The sequence below is a fragment of the Magallana gigas genome, chromosome 5 (assembly GCF_963853765.1).
Source record: "Magallana gigas chromosome 5, xbMagGiga1.1, whole genome shotgun sequence".
In the NCBI taxonomy this organism is placed as follows: Eukaryota; Metazoa; Mollusca; class Bivalvia; order Ostreida; family Ostreidae; genus Magallana; species Magallana gigas.
Window position 1 is genome coordinate 24,907,336 of NC_088857.1, and position 17,914 is coordinate 24,925,249.

A 17,914-nucleotide genomic window follows, 5' to 3' on the forward strand; every position below is an offset into this window, starting at 1 on the left:
ATCTACATCAGTAACCTCATCAGGGTTATAAAATAAAACAGACTTCAGACAGATAAATGGATGGACAGACAGACACTAATAGACAGAAATGATGATTTGATATACTATGCAATCATCAAATTAAACATAATTATAAACATTAAGACATATATTTTAAAAACCAGTTTCTCCACATGAACAATAAACAGTATATAGCCATTACAAATTTCATTACTGCACTTGGTCAGTATATACAACATTTGATCAATTGTATTTCTTATAGCATATGCATTATCATAATATATATTCTTTTACAATCAATAATAATTCTTAATTGAATGCATTATATATATGTCCAAATTATTCATGACTTTTGGAATTTCAGAAATGGTTTTCAAATCCAAGTAAATGTAATAAATCATAAATGGTAGATTATCACTGGTTTGGTCCAGTTTCATATTTCAGATATGTTGTGTTGCTTATTAATTGTCTTAATATTATATCATAAATGTTCAAATAAATATTGTCATCCTTATTAAATGACCAAATAAATGATTCAGGTCATCAACCGTGAAAGGCTTTATCAGGATGAACATAAGAGAAACAATAATCTGATTATCAGCTCTTCTCTTCATCACTCATGGTTTCAGCTCTTCACTTTAGTCTTATATTTTTCCGCATTGTGTCTTGTACTGTATTAGGAATGACCTCGTTAACACATACCAGTGATGTTCTCATCTCTTGGAGGTTTGAAAAGTCTGTATTAAAAAAAACAAACTGATATTACTGGTACTATTACTTATAACATATAAGAAGGACTCATATGAAAGGATGATTTTAAGAAGCTACATGTAGAAAAATAAAATTCATACAGGCATATTATGAAAGTGTATGCAACATAGACAGACAGAACCTTATATAAATGGATTATTCTATATAAAAATTTGATATCAGAGGTGATTTTTGTCAACATTTTATTCTAATCTTGAAAATTTAAATTAATGTTACTTAACTTGACAATTTCAAATCTTATATAACTGTGTGTATTTAGAAATCTTACGTTTTCATGATTTGAAAATACATGTAATGGGAAACAGATAAGAATTTGAAACAATAATGAACACATCTCATGAAATCTAAATATGATGTGAGCAATTCTATCAACCGATAAACCATGATATACTAATTTTTCTTTCAACTGTCCTTTGATTTTTACAGTTCAATAAAGGTGCATGAATATCAGTCAGCTGTTCAAATGTTTTCACAGTACAGAGAATCAACATTATCAGTTATTGATAGTGAATAAAAGATTAATTCTTCATATTATTAACTATATGTGCTAAAAAAATCATCAATACAAACATATAACCTATTTCCTTACCAATATACTGTTGAAGCTAATGTGCATGAAAGTGTTAGGCCTACACTTCAATCATTTTGTGAGTACAGTAAATGTTGGTAAATAAGCTTGTCATATGCTAGAGTTAACTCAGGGCCTTCTACTCTAACAGCTGGGTATATATGCGCCTGGTTAACCTTACCATTTATCATGGTTTATTTCATTTGAGAAAATTCTGTAACGTTGAGCAATGAACTTGTTTTTGTCAGGTTCACATATCCTGAAATCAAAACTGACTGTTCAAAATGAAAAAAAAACTAGGTACAATGGTTCACTTCTGATAAATCTCCATATTGTAAAATGACACTAGGCGGCTGTTAGGTGACTTTTGTTTCCGTATTCATTAACAAAATGATTAAGACATTGATTAAGGATGTAGGATGACCTCTAGCTGGTCTCCTTATGGATAGGAAAAAAGAAAGTAGATTTACATTTTTATTTTCACTTGTAAAAGAGTTCCATAAGTGCTCATTAATACACTCATTTTGGAGAACTATTTTTAGCTCACCTGAGCTGAAAGCTCAAGTGAGCTATTCTGATCACATTTTGTCCGTCGTCCGTCTGTCCGTCCGTCTGTCCGTCTGTCCGTCTGTAAACTTTTTACATTTTGAACTTCTTCTCTAAAACCGCTTATCCAATTTCAACCAAATTTGGCACAAAGCATCCTTATGGGAGGGCGAATATAAATTGCAGAAATAAAAGTCCGATCTGCATTCAAAGCGGAGAAAACCTTGAAACTGTAGAAAAAGGGGGGTGCATTTTTAAAAATCTTCTTCTCAGGAACTACCGATGCAAATTCAACGCAGTTTAGCATAAATTATCCTTATGGGAAGGAAAATATAAATTGCAAAAATTAAGGTGTAATTCTGTTTCAAATTTGAGTTATTACGAAAATAATAATAAAGGAAAGGCGTGTTTCAATCAGTTTAATAGCTTCGGGTTCGGCATCCGGTAAAATGATTCCATACTTCTAAAACGAGGTTCTTTGTTTCAAGCAGCCATGACATTATACGAAAAAGGGTCGATCGGACTATGATGAAATTGCTTGTTGTGCAACAGTTCGCGTATGAAGGGAAATTCTGAAACATGCAAAATATATTGGTGCCGATTTTGTGAAGTAAATTGAGGCTAAATATTTCAATGCGTTGACAGTTTTCACACATGACGTTGGTGTTAGCTTGTTCTGTTTTTGGTTTCGTTTTCATTATTTATGCTTTGTAACCTGGAAACTATCGTCTGTATTTCGTGATTTTTACGTATCAAATCAAACAGAGACTTCGGTAAATCAAACAGTTAACTGTTTTCCTGCGCAAATTAAGCAAAATCTGATGTAGGGGTACTGAAATACAATTCATTCTATCGGTAATTCGGCATTATCTTTTGCGTAATGGAAGATTAATGCAATAGGTTTTGTTGAGATGCTCGGCATTTTCTCGAGTTTATTCAGTTTAAATAGAGTTTGATATCGCTGACGGAAATATGTAGGTATATACATGTATCATATATATGATTCATTTCGAAAAAATAAATTGTGTTCTTTATTTGTTATACATGTAGTGCATGTTTCTTGTGTTTAATTGTTTACAATTTCTATTTACTAACCATATTTGAGTGTTAAACTTCGAATTATAAGCAAGATACATAGATTTGCTCACAATTCTATGTTTGTACACAGATCTTAAAAACTAAAGATTCAAAAAGTAAAAAAAATGTCAATATTTATTAAGAAAAATTTCAAAGTCTGTTCTTCCAGAAACCAACTTTAACAACTTATTGTATTGTAAACTTAACACCTTTTTAGCTCACCTGAGGGTGGGCCACAATGGGGGGTCGAAGTTTAACATAGGAATATATAGAGTAAATTTTTAAAAATCTTCTTCTCAGAAACTAATCAGCCAGGAAAGCTGAAACTTGTGTGAAAGCATCATCAGGTAATGTAGATACAAATTTGTGAAATTTATGACCCCCGGAGGTAGGATGGGGCCACAATGAAGGATCGAAGTTTTACATAGGAATATATAGAGTAAATCTTTAAAAATCTTCTTCTCAGAAACTAATCGGCAAGGAAAGCTGACACTTGTGTGGAAGCATCCTCAGGTAGACTAGATTCAAAGTTGTGAATATTATGACCCCCGGGGGTAGGGTGGGGCCACAATGGTGGGTCGAAGTTTAACATGAATATATAAAGTAAATCTTAAAAAATCTTCTTCTCAGAAACTAATCGGCCAGGAAAGCTGACACTTGTGTGGAAGGATCGTCAGGTAGTGTAGATTCAAAGTTGTGATAATTATTACCCCAGGGGTACGGTGGGGCCACAATGGTGGGTCGAAGTTTTACATAGGAATATATAGAGTAAATCTTTAAAAATCTGCTTCTCAGAAACTAATCAGCCAGGAAAGCTGACACTTGTGTGGATGCATTCTCAGGTAGTGTAAATTTAAAGTTGTGAAAATCATGACCCCCGGGGGTAGGGTGGGGCCACAATGGGGGATCAAGGTTTAACATAGGAATATATAGAGTAAATCTTTAAAAAACTTCTTCTCAGAAACTAATTAGCCGCCAATGCTGAAACTTGTTCGGAAGCATCCTCAGGCAGTGTAGATTCAAAGTTGTTAAAATAATAACCCCTTGGGGTAGAATGGGGCCACAATGGGGGGGGGGGGGTCGAAGTTTTACATAGGAATATATAGAGTAAATCTTTAAAAATCTGCTTCTCAGAAACTAATCGGCAAGGAAAGCTGAAACTTGTGTGGAAGCATCCGCAGGTAGTGTAGATTCAAAGTTGTCAAAATCATGACCCCCGGGGGTAGGGTGGGGCCACAATGGGGGATCGAAGTTTAACATAGGAATATATAGAGTAAATCTTTAAAAAACTTCTTCTCAGAAACTAATCAGCCGGCAATGCTGAAACTTGTTCGGAAGCATCCTCATGCAGTGTAGATTCAAAGTTGTTAAAATAATAACCCCTTGGGGTAAAATGGGGCCACAATGGGGGGGGGGGGGGGGGTCGAAGTTTTACATAGGAATATATAGAGTAAATCTTTAAAAATCTGCTTCTCAGAAACTAATCGGCAAGGAAAGCTGAAACTTGTGTGGAAGCATCCTCAGGTAGTGTAAATTCAAATTTGTGAAAATCATGACCCCCGGAGGTAGGGTGGGGCCACAATGGGAGGTCGATGTTTTACATAGGAATACACAGAGTTAATCTTAAAAAATCTTCTTCTCAGAAACTAATCAGCCAGGAAAGCTGACACTTGTGTGAAAGCATCCTCAGGTAGTGTAGATTCAAAGTTGTGAAAATCATGATCCCCAGGGGTAGGGTGGGGCCACAATGGGGGGGGGGGGTCAAAGTTTAACAAAGGAATATATAGGGTAAATCTTTAAAAAATCTTCTCAGAAACTAATCAGCCAGATGATTCTTCATAATTGTTAAGACTTTGGCCCCAGGACAATTCTTTGGCCTCCCGAGAAGGTTCAGAGTTTGATGTACGTTTATATCCCTTATATAAATTATATTGTTAAGGATCTTTTTGAGAACTGCAATACTCAACATATGATATGACTATAAAATCATCCTGTTAGAAAAGGGACTAATGATTATAAACATAAGAATATTCAAAGGAAAAAAGGGTTTTTAATTATACAGGATCTACATGTATTATTGTACATTGTCCAGATAGTTTGTATTATGACTCCATTAAGCTGATTTTATCATACCTATTGTTCCTCAGGTGAGCGATGTGGCCCATGGGCCTCTTGTTTGGGTTACCCAAGGTCCTAGCTGAGCGTATGTTTTTATCCTTCTGCTATATGTCAGCGAGCAGCGTCCATATTGTTTACGTTGGTTTTCCCCTATGACCTTTGACACACATATTTAATTAGGCAATTCAATATGGCGAAGCTTAGTGTGCAATAGAACTATTCATGTGTATAAATAAAACCAGCACTATTGAAATACTTTCACTGTATTTTTATTTTTTAGAATTTTTAAATTCTAAAATATTAGATCGAAAAAAGAAAAAAAAAAGTTTTAAACAATTTTGGAAAGGTAAAAATCATCAAAGCCCCAGCAGGGATTCAAACACAATTATGACTTACAGATTCGTAATTAACGCTCTCACCAATTGTGTTACACTGTTAGTCAACTATTTCGGGAGAGAAAAGAATTATAAAATTACACTTGATTTTATTGTTTATTTTTATTGGAAATGAATATCACAAATGGAGGTGTCCCATACCATCTTAAGAGGGCTAGATGGTTGTGGCCATTTTTAGACTATATTAATCTGATTTAGATAAAGAGCTCTGTAATTATGATATAGAAAAATAAATGAATTTTATAGCAAAAAATATTTTGCATTTTTCTATATTTACAATGATTTTTTATCAAAAATATTATATTTGAAATTTTAAGGTAGATCTAATGGGTAACTTTTTGACCATCCAGCCTCCTTAAAATCTTCATTGTTTGACAAAGAACTATATAATTATGATATGAGTTAAATTTGGCCCCCATTATTCGCCATTTTTTAAAGTGTTTCGGGTACAATAAAATGTTATGTTATATTTTAGAAGAGTTGATGTGAAATATATTTTTCACATATTTATTTGATTTATTTCCACTCACTGGCAGTATATGACGTCAGAAGTGACGCTATTTCTATAATTCAATCAAAATCAGTCAAAAATTGACATTTTTCTTATCTTTTTATGAATGGGAAATATAGATCGCATGCTTGAACAAGGAAATTTTTTTTTGTCACTTATTAGCCTTGGCTAGATATATCTCTGATAAAAATATATTGTTTGTTCAAGCATGCGCTCTATATTTTCTGAAAGAAAAACTGCTTGAAAACAAGCTGTTTTATGCTAAAAATGCAAAAATGGCGGGAAAAGGTTGTCTTTACGATGTCATATTTCTAAATTGTGGGCAGTTGAATCAAAATGAACATTATGTAAAAACATCACAAATATATATGTACAAAGAAAACAAAGAATTACAGTAAAATGATGATGTTCATTTTAGGGGGCCATTTTAGGCCCATATCATATATAGTCCTTTTAGATTTTAATATTACTTCTGTTATAATGCTTTATAATTCCACTTTCTTTGAAATTCGAGATTTAAAAAACGGACCAAAGATAAATCTTTATATTCATCCATTGATAGAATTGTGGATGGGCATTTACAACGGCCAGTAAATTGCGGCGTCATCAGTTCAAGCACACTGGTTTACGGAAGTGGAAATGTCCAGTTGAGAACTGTGGGAGAGCTTTCATGAGGTCAGAGCACTTGAAGGGTCACATGATTACTCACAGTGGGAAAAAGCCATTTGCCTGCCCTGTAGAAGGTAAATATGATAAATAGAAGAATAAAATTTCAGTACATGCCCTAAAATGGAAAATTTGTTAAATCCTGAAAATATAATGTTCATGAACTAATGTGTAATATGTTTTACGGTGCTATCGTTGTGGCAAGCGCAGCAAAAAGTACACATACCTTGCATCATTGTCAACTTAGTGTTATTTAGGTATCAACAAATGAAAAAGAATTTTTGAGAGAGAGAGAGAGAGAGAGAGAGAGAGAGAGAGCCTGGCTCCTGTTTGTAGGTGTGTAATTTCCCACTTTCAAATTTAATGGTTTGACTATATGCAATATCTGCATAAATATTTTAACAGTTTATTTTTTCTCTTTATCATTTTTTATTTAGTTCAATATGTCCTATTGTTTATTTACTCCCTACTCATGTACTAACCTGCTAACTGTACATGCATACACAATTAGCTTAAAATTGGATCGATATGACAGTAAAGTATGGCTCTTGCTAGTATATATTTATATAATCTCTATGTAAAAAAAACCAAAAAAACAAATCATATGTCAATGAGGCAGGTATCGCAGTCTATACTGAAATAGATTGTACACGCATTACAGATGTTTGATCCACCTCTAAATTTATCGCGCGAGAACACTGTGACGTCATCCATATACTTTTTTGTCTTTGTTTACATATCTCGACTCAATACGAAGGTATGGAAGAATGTAACAAATATCTCTTGGGTCTCACCAAAGCTTGTGAGGTACTCAAAATGTGTCTTTGAACCTCAAGACACTGTAAATTACGAGTTAAATGGTGGCCATTTTTGGCATAGCACCACGGGTGAAAACATTAGAGAGCATTATGAGACATATAGACAGAAAATTTTGCCTGATGAATCTGTAGGTTTAGCTTGTTCTTTTTCCTGTGCACACTGGTTTTTAAAGCTCGCTTTGCTTGCTATAAAAAAATGAAAATACCAGATTTGCACTCATACTTTGTATCTGTTAGGGAATCATCACTTCAACAATATGTCATATTTTTAAGATATAGTGAAAAAGGGAACTTTTCCTTATAGTTGTTCGAAGAGGAAAATCTACCTGCAGAAATTATAAGAAATTAAAATGACGTGAAATTGAATAGCAAAATTTAATGGGAATTTAATGTGGGAAATGGCTGTAAACATATATTGTTATTCCAAAAATTAATGAAAATTTGGTGCATTTTTCTCAAAAGTTTAAATGAAAATACAGGAAAATGTCCCCCTCATCCAAGCATTCCCGCGGATGTGATGGATGAGGGGCATTCTTTTCATCCAGCCTTCGGCATATCAGAGTATCAAGTAGCATTATTTCCTGGCTATTATGCTCGGGATCGCCCTTCAAAAAAGCTAAAAACCTACCTGGAAGTGACGTCACATACCGTATAAATAGTGCGTCCATTGTGATAAACACTCATAATTTTAAAGCAGATTTATTGTCAAATATATATTTTTATTTGAGGTGGGATAAACAATTCTCAAAACCCATACAGGGAGGGAACCTTGATACTCCACAGCCTCAGGCTGTCTTCCAAGAATGCCCCTCATCCATCACATCCGGGGGAATGCTTGGATGAGGAGGACATTCTTTTCATCCAGCCTTCGGCATATCGGAGTATCAAGTAGCATCTTCAAAGTATTTGACAATAAATAAAAATCCTTCCAAATAGAGAAGATTCTCAATCAATGATTTAAATAAACATAGACCATGTTAATAAATCAACTTTAGTTTCATCATGTGGAAACACAAAATTGCTTGATCATCTTAGCCACAAAACACATCAAATATACCCATTATTTTCCCCACCAATTTCTATAATAATTGTCCATATTGTGGCTGCATGATTAATGTTTTCTCAGAAAATAATGTTTTAAAACCATTCTGCCTCATTTCTCTGTGATATAAATAAAATACATTGTTCGTAAAATCCAAAACTATATCTAATTTTCTGTCTGTAAGATGTTAATAGAAAGAAGAATGAATTGCATTCATTGAAATGTCAGATTTAACTGTCTGATATACAGTGTATATATACACATATAGTACAGCTATAATGTAATTAAATGTATGATCTTCTAGCTTCCAAGGTAATTTAGAAAACAAATGTTTTCTTCCTTGAATATAAAGTATCATATTCATGTATGATTAAGTTTTGCAACATATTAACTAAGGTACAATGACCCTCTGATCAGAAAAATATTTACTCTTCATGAATTACCTATATGTCAATCATTCTTTTATAAACTAAAATCATATTTATATATACATGTATGTCCTATTTTGTCTAGCTCATATAGCTATATATTAGGATCAGTTAAGTTTTCTTTGAAACTTAGATATTATCAGTGAAAGCAATAGTATTCACTTGTGTACAGAAGGATGTCAGGTATAATCTTGTCTGATGTCTTTGAACATCAACATTCCTTCCTTTGAAAATTCTTAAATCAATATCAATGACTTTCCTGGTATGATGTATTTATACAAAAATCAAAATGTTCATCCTTCATAGCACATCCATTTTGATATATTAATACACTGTACAACCAAACTCTGCATGAATTAATTAGTTTTAAGAAAACTAATTTCAAAACTTGCAATCTTTTCTAAATTTGATAATTATATCTTCAATATGAAATAATTTTAAAATATAAATGACCTATGTAAAGATTTTAACCTCTAACTAGGAACTGTTTTCTCTTAAAGAATATGGAATTCATATTTCATTTTTCATAAATCTAATATATGTATCATTATAAACAATCTATTATTTACATATACATGTATATTCATGGAGTATATATAACTTTTCCCTATAAAGTGGGAACATTGTATGACGTTTATTTTTTGTGTATTAACAATTTATGACATGATATGAAATCTAATTTTAAGTTCTTTGTAATGTCATTTTTTGGTCGTCAATATATCTATATTCCTGTAATCACAATAAGACCAACAATTGGGAACTGTAAACAGGACTATTTTTGCCCTATGTTATTTTCTTAGATTGTAAACAGTTTTGTCCCAATTAAAACTTGCCCAGACAAAGCTTTGTTTATAGAGAGACAATGTAAGGCATTGTAATTCGCCTAGTCTTCATTAATTCACCCACTGGCAAAGAGACAAAAAATAAAACAGGAACAAATGTGTTCCCTGTAATCTTTCTTGGAATTTATGAATCAGATATGTTATATCCAGGGTAACATTATTTACATATATGCCAGCAGCTAAATATGAGTAAACATTTCTTCAATAGTAAATACTGTAATATAATATCTTTGTCATTTGATCGAGTGACATGATTAAACGCAATCACTATCTTGAAATAACTTATTATAATCAAATTTCATAATATGAAGTAAGCAAAAATATAAATCCTGTTAATTCGTAATTATTCAATCAATATGACTTAATTAGAAAATACAGAAAGAGAACTTTCTCAATCTTTTGCAAAAGAAATTCAATCATCTTTAATATTTAAAAGTTTTTCCCATCATTTTAATTTTCTGTTGCAGCTACTACCGTATTTTCCCGACGATAAGTCGGTATTTTTTTTCTCTGAAGCAGAGCACTCGACTTATCGTCTTGATCGACTTGTCTAAGGCTTGAGGTCAGAAAATTGTGAAAAAAATATTAAAAATCTTGATTTTAATCATCTTGAGCTGGCTGTGTTATTGAAAATTACGTTGTTGAATTCAATGTTCATCTTTACAGACCCTGAAACGTACTACTACACCACACGCTCGCTGCACGCTCGCTAAACGGTTCACACGAAACGCTGAACGGTTTACACGAAACGCTGCACGCTTTGCCTGAAACGCTAAACGATTTACACGAAACGCTGAACGGTTTACACGAAACGATTCTCGCACGAAACGATTTGCTCGCTTTTCACACGCTTTGGACACGCTTTTATCCTGATCGATTCGGGTCCTCTCGGATTTTTACCCTGACTCTGTTAGTAAAAATCAATTTAAAGAAAACACGAAATAATAGAAATACTGATATTAGAAACATATATGTACATACCCCAAGCAATTTTTCAGATATGATTCAGATATATTTCAGTGAATTTAAGGAAATTTTCAGAAAATTTTTTTCATGAGGGTAAGGCTGACATCTATCATGTCTATACGGCAATTTCACTCACTGTGTACATAAAGAGTACCGTTATAAGAGTGATTATAGTTCATTAATTAATTATTGTCCAATTCTTTGATTATTGTTAAATAAAAAATTTAGGAAACGTATGTATGTCGTATATCTTCATCATCAAGTCGTACAATTGATCGATCTATTCTAACAGTGTCTCTTAAATAATAGCGTGTAACTGTATTACTGGATACAAAGTAAATAAGTTTCATAAAATCATAGTAATTGCTAAGCTTTCTGCACTTGAGATCCCCCTTTGAAGTCCGACATGAGACAGGTGCATGCCTCTGACACCGGAAATTGTTAAACAAACATTGACCACGGGCCGAGTCAACAGGTGGCTGGTTACGTAATGGCGAATACACTGGCGATGGTCAGAGTGGGTGATTATTTTAATGCATGGGAATAAAATATTTCTGTCAAAGTAAGTTTAATTTTGCATAACACGCGATATCGGGAATTGTTTACAATGCATGCGACTTTGTAGATGTTGTCGGTATTTGAAAATATGATGCATAAGTATAAAGAGTAATTGTTTAAATGTTAATCATTAATAATAATTGGTAGCAATATCTGGGACATCGTGGCATCATACACTGATAATGTTACTGCAGTTTTATACACCATTTTGAAGCGAGAAGTTCGACGCGTCGTCTGAATCGACATATCGTAGGATTTTGTTAAAATTTTGGCTAAAAATGAGCAATTCGACGAGTCGTCGGGAAAATACGGTACATATACCGGTAGCCTTAATGTTCACACAATGTCTTAACACATATATCTGTAAAGTTAATATTTTCTATTCTGATTCAAATTCTGAATATTACCAGAAACATTCTAAAATCTGTTTTAAATTTGTAGTATCATACTATACTAAACACCATTAGCGAGTAAATACATGCAACATTTGTCCTAAATTTTCATGAAGACTTCAGTTCTGATGATAAGTTCTGAAGAGATAATCAATAATTATTCACTTATACTGGAAACCATTCCAATGCATCAACTAATACATATATGGTAAGTATATAATAAATGTATGAAAATCAGTTTGTTCTTTGCTTTTTCTCAATATGAACATTGTAAACATGGTGCTAGCTAGTGTATCGAAATTCCAAATTGAAGTTACTCATGTAACCCATCTTGTATTAAGAGAATCTCAAAAAATCAAATTTCAGTGTCTCTAAATATATAATCAAACATAATCTCATGTTTCATATCGTATATTTAATACTCTATTCAATAACTTATAACTGTATATTGCCAATTAAAAAATACCATTCAATTATCTCTTCCATTGCAATATTCTATTACAAATGTATTTTTACATGTATAATCCTTATCACTGGATTTTTCCATAAAGAGGAAGGTTGTAAAACAACTGATCTCCATTGACGAATATTTGTCTTGGTTGAAAATTGCTTGCATTGCATGATCTAGACAGGCTAGTATATATAGCTTTTATATTTGATCTAATTCTACATGACATATGGTAAAAGTTTTATTCACCAAATTCTTAGGATAGAAATAAAAGATGGTCACCTATAGTCTCTTTCTTTAATATATACCGTACTCTTTCATTTCAATCTAATTGAACATGTACCATACTTTGGTAATAAGTTTTAATGTTATAACAAATAGGGTTATACATAGTGAACATTGTATTATTTCTGGATTTTTATTCTGATCACATTGATCCTCTTTCACTCTGAACCTTTTCTTTTGGTATTATATCTCAGGATTTCAGCAATGTACCAACAAATTCATTTCTTTATATCATACAGTGTCATAACAATACTTATCAAGCCTTAGTTTCCATGAAGTCTTCATTTAAATTAGCTTAAAATAAATGCATGTATGGTGTCTGAAATCAAATCATTTAAGTCAATAAATGTTTGGTTCTTTGTTCCTCAAATCATCCCCATGAATCATATAATGATGTGCAGGTTTATGACTTTTGTAATAATTATGGATGCAAAAAACAATTAAATAGTAAAACCATATTAATTATTTGACTGAATACATGTATTGCTATATTACCGGTACAGAGTTTTTGAAATAAAAAAAAATTCACTGGTCAAGTGGACCGGTGATTTTATGAAATTTACCGGTCTGAACAAATATCCACAGGTCAATATTTGACTTTCATATAAAAGAAACAAAACACCATTAAATAAAATAACAAGTTTATATTCATAAATCATGTTAGTATGGGAAATTTCCTCTGAATCTCTCCTCTTTACTTTTAATTTCTTTACATTAAAAACGTAATCATATGTTATATAATAACCTCAATAGTACTATAGATATAATAACGTGCTTGATGCGCAGGCTGTTTGATCAAGTTACTTGCACTTCTAAACTGTTACAAATATTTCAAACTCTGTCAAATTTTCGTGTAAAATGAAATCAAACTAAAGTGTTTCCCGTGTTTGGCAGGAGCCATGTTGTTTACGGAGTACGGTCGTACTAAATGACGAAACTGAGAAAAGGATAGAAATTCACAACAACAAATAATTAGGTTTTTAATTAGTTTTTGGGTGTTTTTTAATTTTTAGTAATAAAATGTAAACATAGTTAGTCAATTAACAAAAGATTGGAAATCATAGCTGTCGGTTAATAGCAGTCAGAGACCTCATCACAAGTATGTCATCTAGCATTTTTTCGTTAATTAGCCTTCCCTTACAATGCGCGTAAAAGTCAATCTTGTCGATAGAGTGTGAATCGCTTTGTTAAATCAAATTGAAGGTGTTTGCAAATATTATAATTCTGCTTGTAAAGAGGTTAAATTCTTAAACCGGTCGTTTTTATATTACCGGTCATTAGGCGAACATTTTTTTTTTAATTGGATTACGGATTTTTTATTTTAAAAATTGGGTCGGTAGGTCGAAAAAAAAAAAGGAAAAAAAAACCTGGCAAACTTCAAAGAAACAAAATAAGTCTTATGTTTTGTTTGATTTTTTATTTACTATTCCATGTACACATGCTTAAGTGTGTCTTTGGGCCACTTTTAGGGCATTCCGAACCGCAGGTCTCACACCTCTACTGACACACGATTTACAAATTCAGGCCTCTCACACCTATTTTTGGTACTGGGGCCGGGGCCAATGGATTGGGAAAAATGCAACGTTTTGATAGAAATTGGGAATTTTTTTCCTTGCTTAATGTACAGTCCTCTGAACAAAAACCAGGGTATATTGATAGGATTTTTTAAAAGTTATTTTTTTTTAAATTATTTTTAAAACTGGGAACATGTGTGTATAATAAGGAGAAAGAAAAAAGTGTATTCACAGTGTGTGATACAAGTTTGTTACTGACTGAAGATGTATAAAAATTTCCCAAAAGGTTTTTTGTGTTTAGTAGCCTGGCATAGAAAATAATAAAAGTTTTTTTTTTAGAATTTAAAAAAAAGGTTATCTTATTTTTATTAATGTAAAATTTAATCTATATTTGTATTTATACCTTTTACAGATAAATGTTTCCTGATTGTGTTAGCCTATTGAGAATATTTATTAAATCAGTCTCTGTACTTCTGTGTATTTGGGGTATTAGTCCAACCCATTGACCCACTTACTACCGTTTTGTAGAGGATCTAGATCTGTTTAGACCAAAAATTTTATAATTATTTTAACATTTACTGCAGAATTATAAACTACTAACAGCTTATCAACTAACTGTAATATCAGAAATAAAAGTAAATTAATAAACATCGTTTTTAAAATTACACAATCTCTGTCTGAGGAAATTCTGGCTAAGTTACCGATCACAAGAAACAGTTTACAACGCGGTAGTGTTGCACATATTCACAGTGCCTTTATGACTGCTGAATATACAATATATATTTAGAATAAGTGTAGTTTTCTTTTAAGTTACTTTATTAATTTTAGGCGATCTCAAATTGGGGAAAACACTCAATTTTGGGGGAAAATATGCCTTTTCACGTTGGGAATGGGGCCGAATATCGCCCCCAATTAAAGAGAATCGAGAGGCCTGAAATTGGTCTTACAATGAAATATTGTTGCTTTAACTGATGCAAAATGTCTCCATCATATATCGTACTTCTGTCTGACGACTTTATTTCCAAAACTTTGAAACATAATATGTACGTGGGTTCTTACACTTTCAAGAACTTCTTACACCGCTTGCCCCCAGTATGTGTGGGACAACACTGTTTCAAGGTCTTAAACGACAGTTTAATGTCATTTTTGCAAATGACAGATATGTGAAAGTATGCCATTTAAATGATAAAACACAAACCACCGTTATACAACATGGCACATGTGTGATAGAGAAGTCCGTATTCCAAACCCGATCAATTTTAAAACTGAAAGTGTAAAAGTTAAGGTAATTTTTTCGTGAATGAAACCAATTTATGTGGTTTTTATTGATATTTTTCACCAGCCATTTTATTTTATTTTTTGTATTTCTTTTAATTTATGTCGGTCAGTAAAAAAAAATTTGGAAAAGTGCATTTTATTTTTTTTCTAAAAGTCAAAAAAATTCGGTCGGCGGATCCGTAATCCAACTAATAAAAAAACGTTCGCCTAATAAGGACGTTGGATCCTGCGATCAAAAGTCTCTAAGTTTTTTTCTAAAGTATTTTTTAAATATCTACACACATATCTAAACCAAAATTCAAAACAAAATTTTGGGGTCTATATGCTCCTTTCGGTGCTACGATGTATTTAATATGACCTCTCTGCACTGAGAATGCAAATTGCACATAAATCGCTTTTCCCTCTAAAATTTTTTATTGAAATGAACCATGGTTTCAAATACAAATTTATATTATTTAGAATTAATAAAATTAAAATTATCATAATGAAGAAGTTTGCAATTTTTTCACCTTATTGATATTTTGACCTTTTTGCACTGAAAAAATACTATTTTTATTCATAAACGATTAAACATGTAATTAAATAATTTAAAAGTCTCAAACTTTTTCTCAAATTATGACAGACTTGTCAAAAGAAACTTAAATATTCAGAAAATAAAACCAAAATTATGGGTCTATAATGTAAATTTTGAGATATGGCATGAAATAAGCTAATTTTAGGGGAAAATTGGAGTTAATTTTTTCTTTACTTTTATGAAATATCACTTAAGCATGCTAATATATGTCGATAGAAATATTGAAATATTGTTGAAATATGTTCTTTAAACAATACGAAGATATCCCAGTGCATAAACTATCTGAAAATTTGGTCTGCACGGAAAATAAGAAAGCTAAAATTATGGTGCTCTAAAACAACCGAGTTATGAAAAATGTTCATTTTCTTCTTAAAAACCTTCCGCCACAAAATATAGTCCCTTACTACACTCTCTAAATATGGAATTTTTTCTTCACTATTTTATTCAATAGAGTTTATTTGGCATTGTAAAAAAGGAATTTACAAGTAGAATTCATATATGACACAGAATTTCCAGACTAGAGGTGACACAAAATGGCTACCCAAAATCAGAGGATCGAACCTCTTTAAGAGAAATTCCATCTCTTGTCTCATTTATATCCCTGATATTGAGATCAATAAAACCATAAGAAAAATCTAAACACAGCGTGTTCTAATTGTACTGTACTATTTAATATATACACGGCGTGTATATTATTCAACTTGCGGTGTAAATTTTTTTATATAGTCCAAGTTCTGAACACAACATGTTTTATAAACGTACTATCAACCAATACACAACGTGTACTGTAAAACTTGCTGTTTAAAATATATTCACAACAAAATTCTGAACACAGCGTGTTCTAATCGTGCATTCAACAAATACACAACTTGTATTGTACAACTTGAGTTGTAAGACCACATGAACCATGTGTAAAACGAAATGCACGGACTATCAATCTTTTCAAACCAAGACTTCGTCATTGGTAGATTTAATTCGTTTTCAAAGGCTTTACAAACCTTGCAACTAAGACCACGTCTTAGAAAATTTATTAATACCGCAATAACCATATAACCAACAAGGGCTCATGTCCCGATGTCGCCAGAAAAATTATGAGTGTTTATCACAATGGACGCACTATTTATACAGTATGTGACGTCACTTCCAGGTAGGTTTTTAGCTTTTTTTGAAGGGTGATCCCGAGCATAATAGCCAGGAAATAATGCTACTTGATACTCTGATATGCCGAAGGCTGGATGAAAAGAATGCACCTGTTATGATGTCACAATTACCCTTGCTAATATCTGATGAGGTAATTATCCCCTTGCGCAACTTGTTGTGAAGGGGATATAGCATCGCTACCGTGCGTGTGTGTGTATGTATGTATGTATGTGTGTGTGTGCACTCCATTTCAATTTTCTAGTAAATTAAAAAAAAACCTTCCAATAGAATTTCCTCAACCTTTGCACAAATATGTCTCATTGTAAAAGATTAAAACAAATGCAATGTCATATTAATTGGTCAAATTTTTATGCAAAAACTTAGATAAAATTACACCATTGTAAAGGAGGGGGGCATACATTATGACAAAATTCGTTCAAAACTAAAAATATTTATCATAGATTGCACACTTCTGTAAAATAACAAATGAAAAATGCATGTGCCTTTCCAAACCATTAATACTATCATAAATTATTATTTCATTAAATCAATGTCATAATCAACATTGTATACGAGTTATCAATCGAAATTTTTGAGTAAGAGTTATCAATCACCCAGAGCGAAAGTAGCGTGACAGAACATCGTTGCGGTGAGTTAATAGAGTTAATAGCTTAATGTGTGTTTGAATGTTTGTTATTATCCCCTCGCGCAACTTGTTGCGAAGGGGACATAGCATCGCTGCTGTGCTTGCGTATGTGTGTTCAGCTTGGAAGCAAGTTAAAGAAAACCCTTGCACGAAAATTTATCAAACTTTGTATACCTATTTGGCATAGTACATGTAAAAGGACAAAGCCAGGTAGTTTTCAAGTCAATTAATTGAGTACTTTTTGATATATCGTTTAAATAACACAATTTTAAACAGAAATCTTATGTACGATTTGACAATAACTACTTCCGCTTCACTTCTTTGAAACCAA

At 32.2% G+C, this 17,914-nt stretch overlaps 1 protein-coding gene across 3 annotated transcripts in view; it reads left to right on the forward strand.

Moving 5' to 3' along the window:
* LOC105345430 (zinc finger protein ZXDC) overlaps positions 1–17,914 on the forward strand; it is an 89,037-nt gene that overhangs the window by 57,471 nt on the left and 13,652 nt on the right. For all 3 annotated transcript variants that reach the window (XR_010714036.1, XM_034457684.2, XM_034457687.2), the window contains exon 7: positions 6,549–6,729. Coding sequence is in view for 2 of the 3 variants with exons in the window: in XM_034457684.2 (XP_034313575.2) it covers positions 6,549–6,729 (181 nt within the window). In the remaining variant the exon portion in view is untranslated. The remainder of the gene's footprint in view (positions 1–6,548; positions 6,730–17,914) is intronic.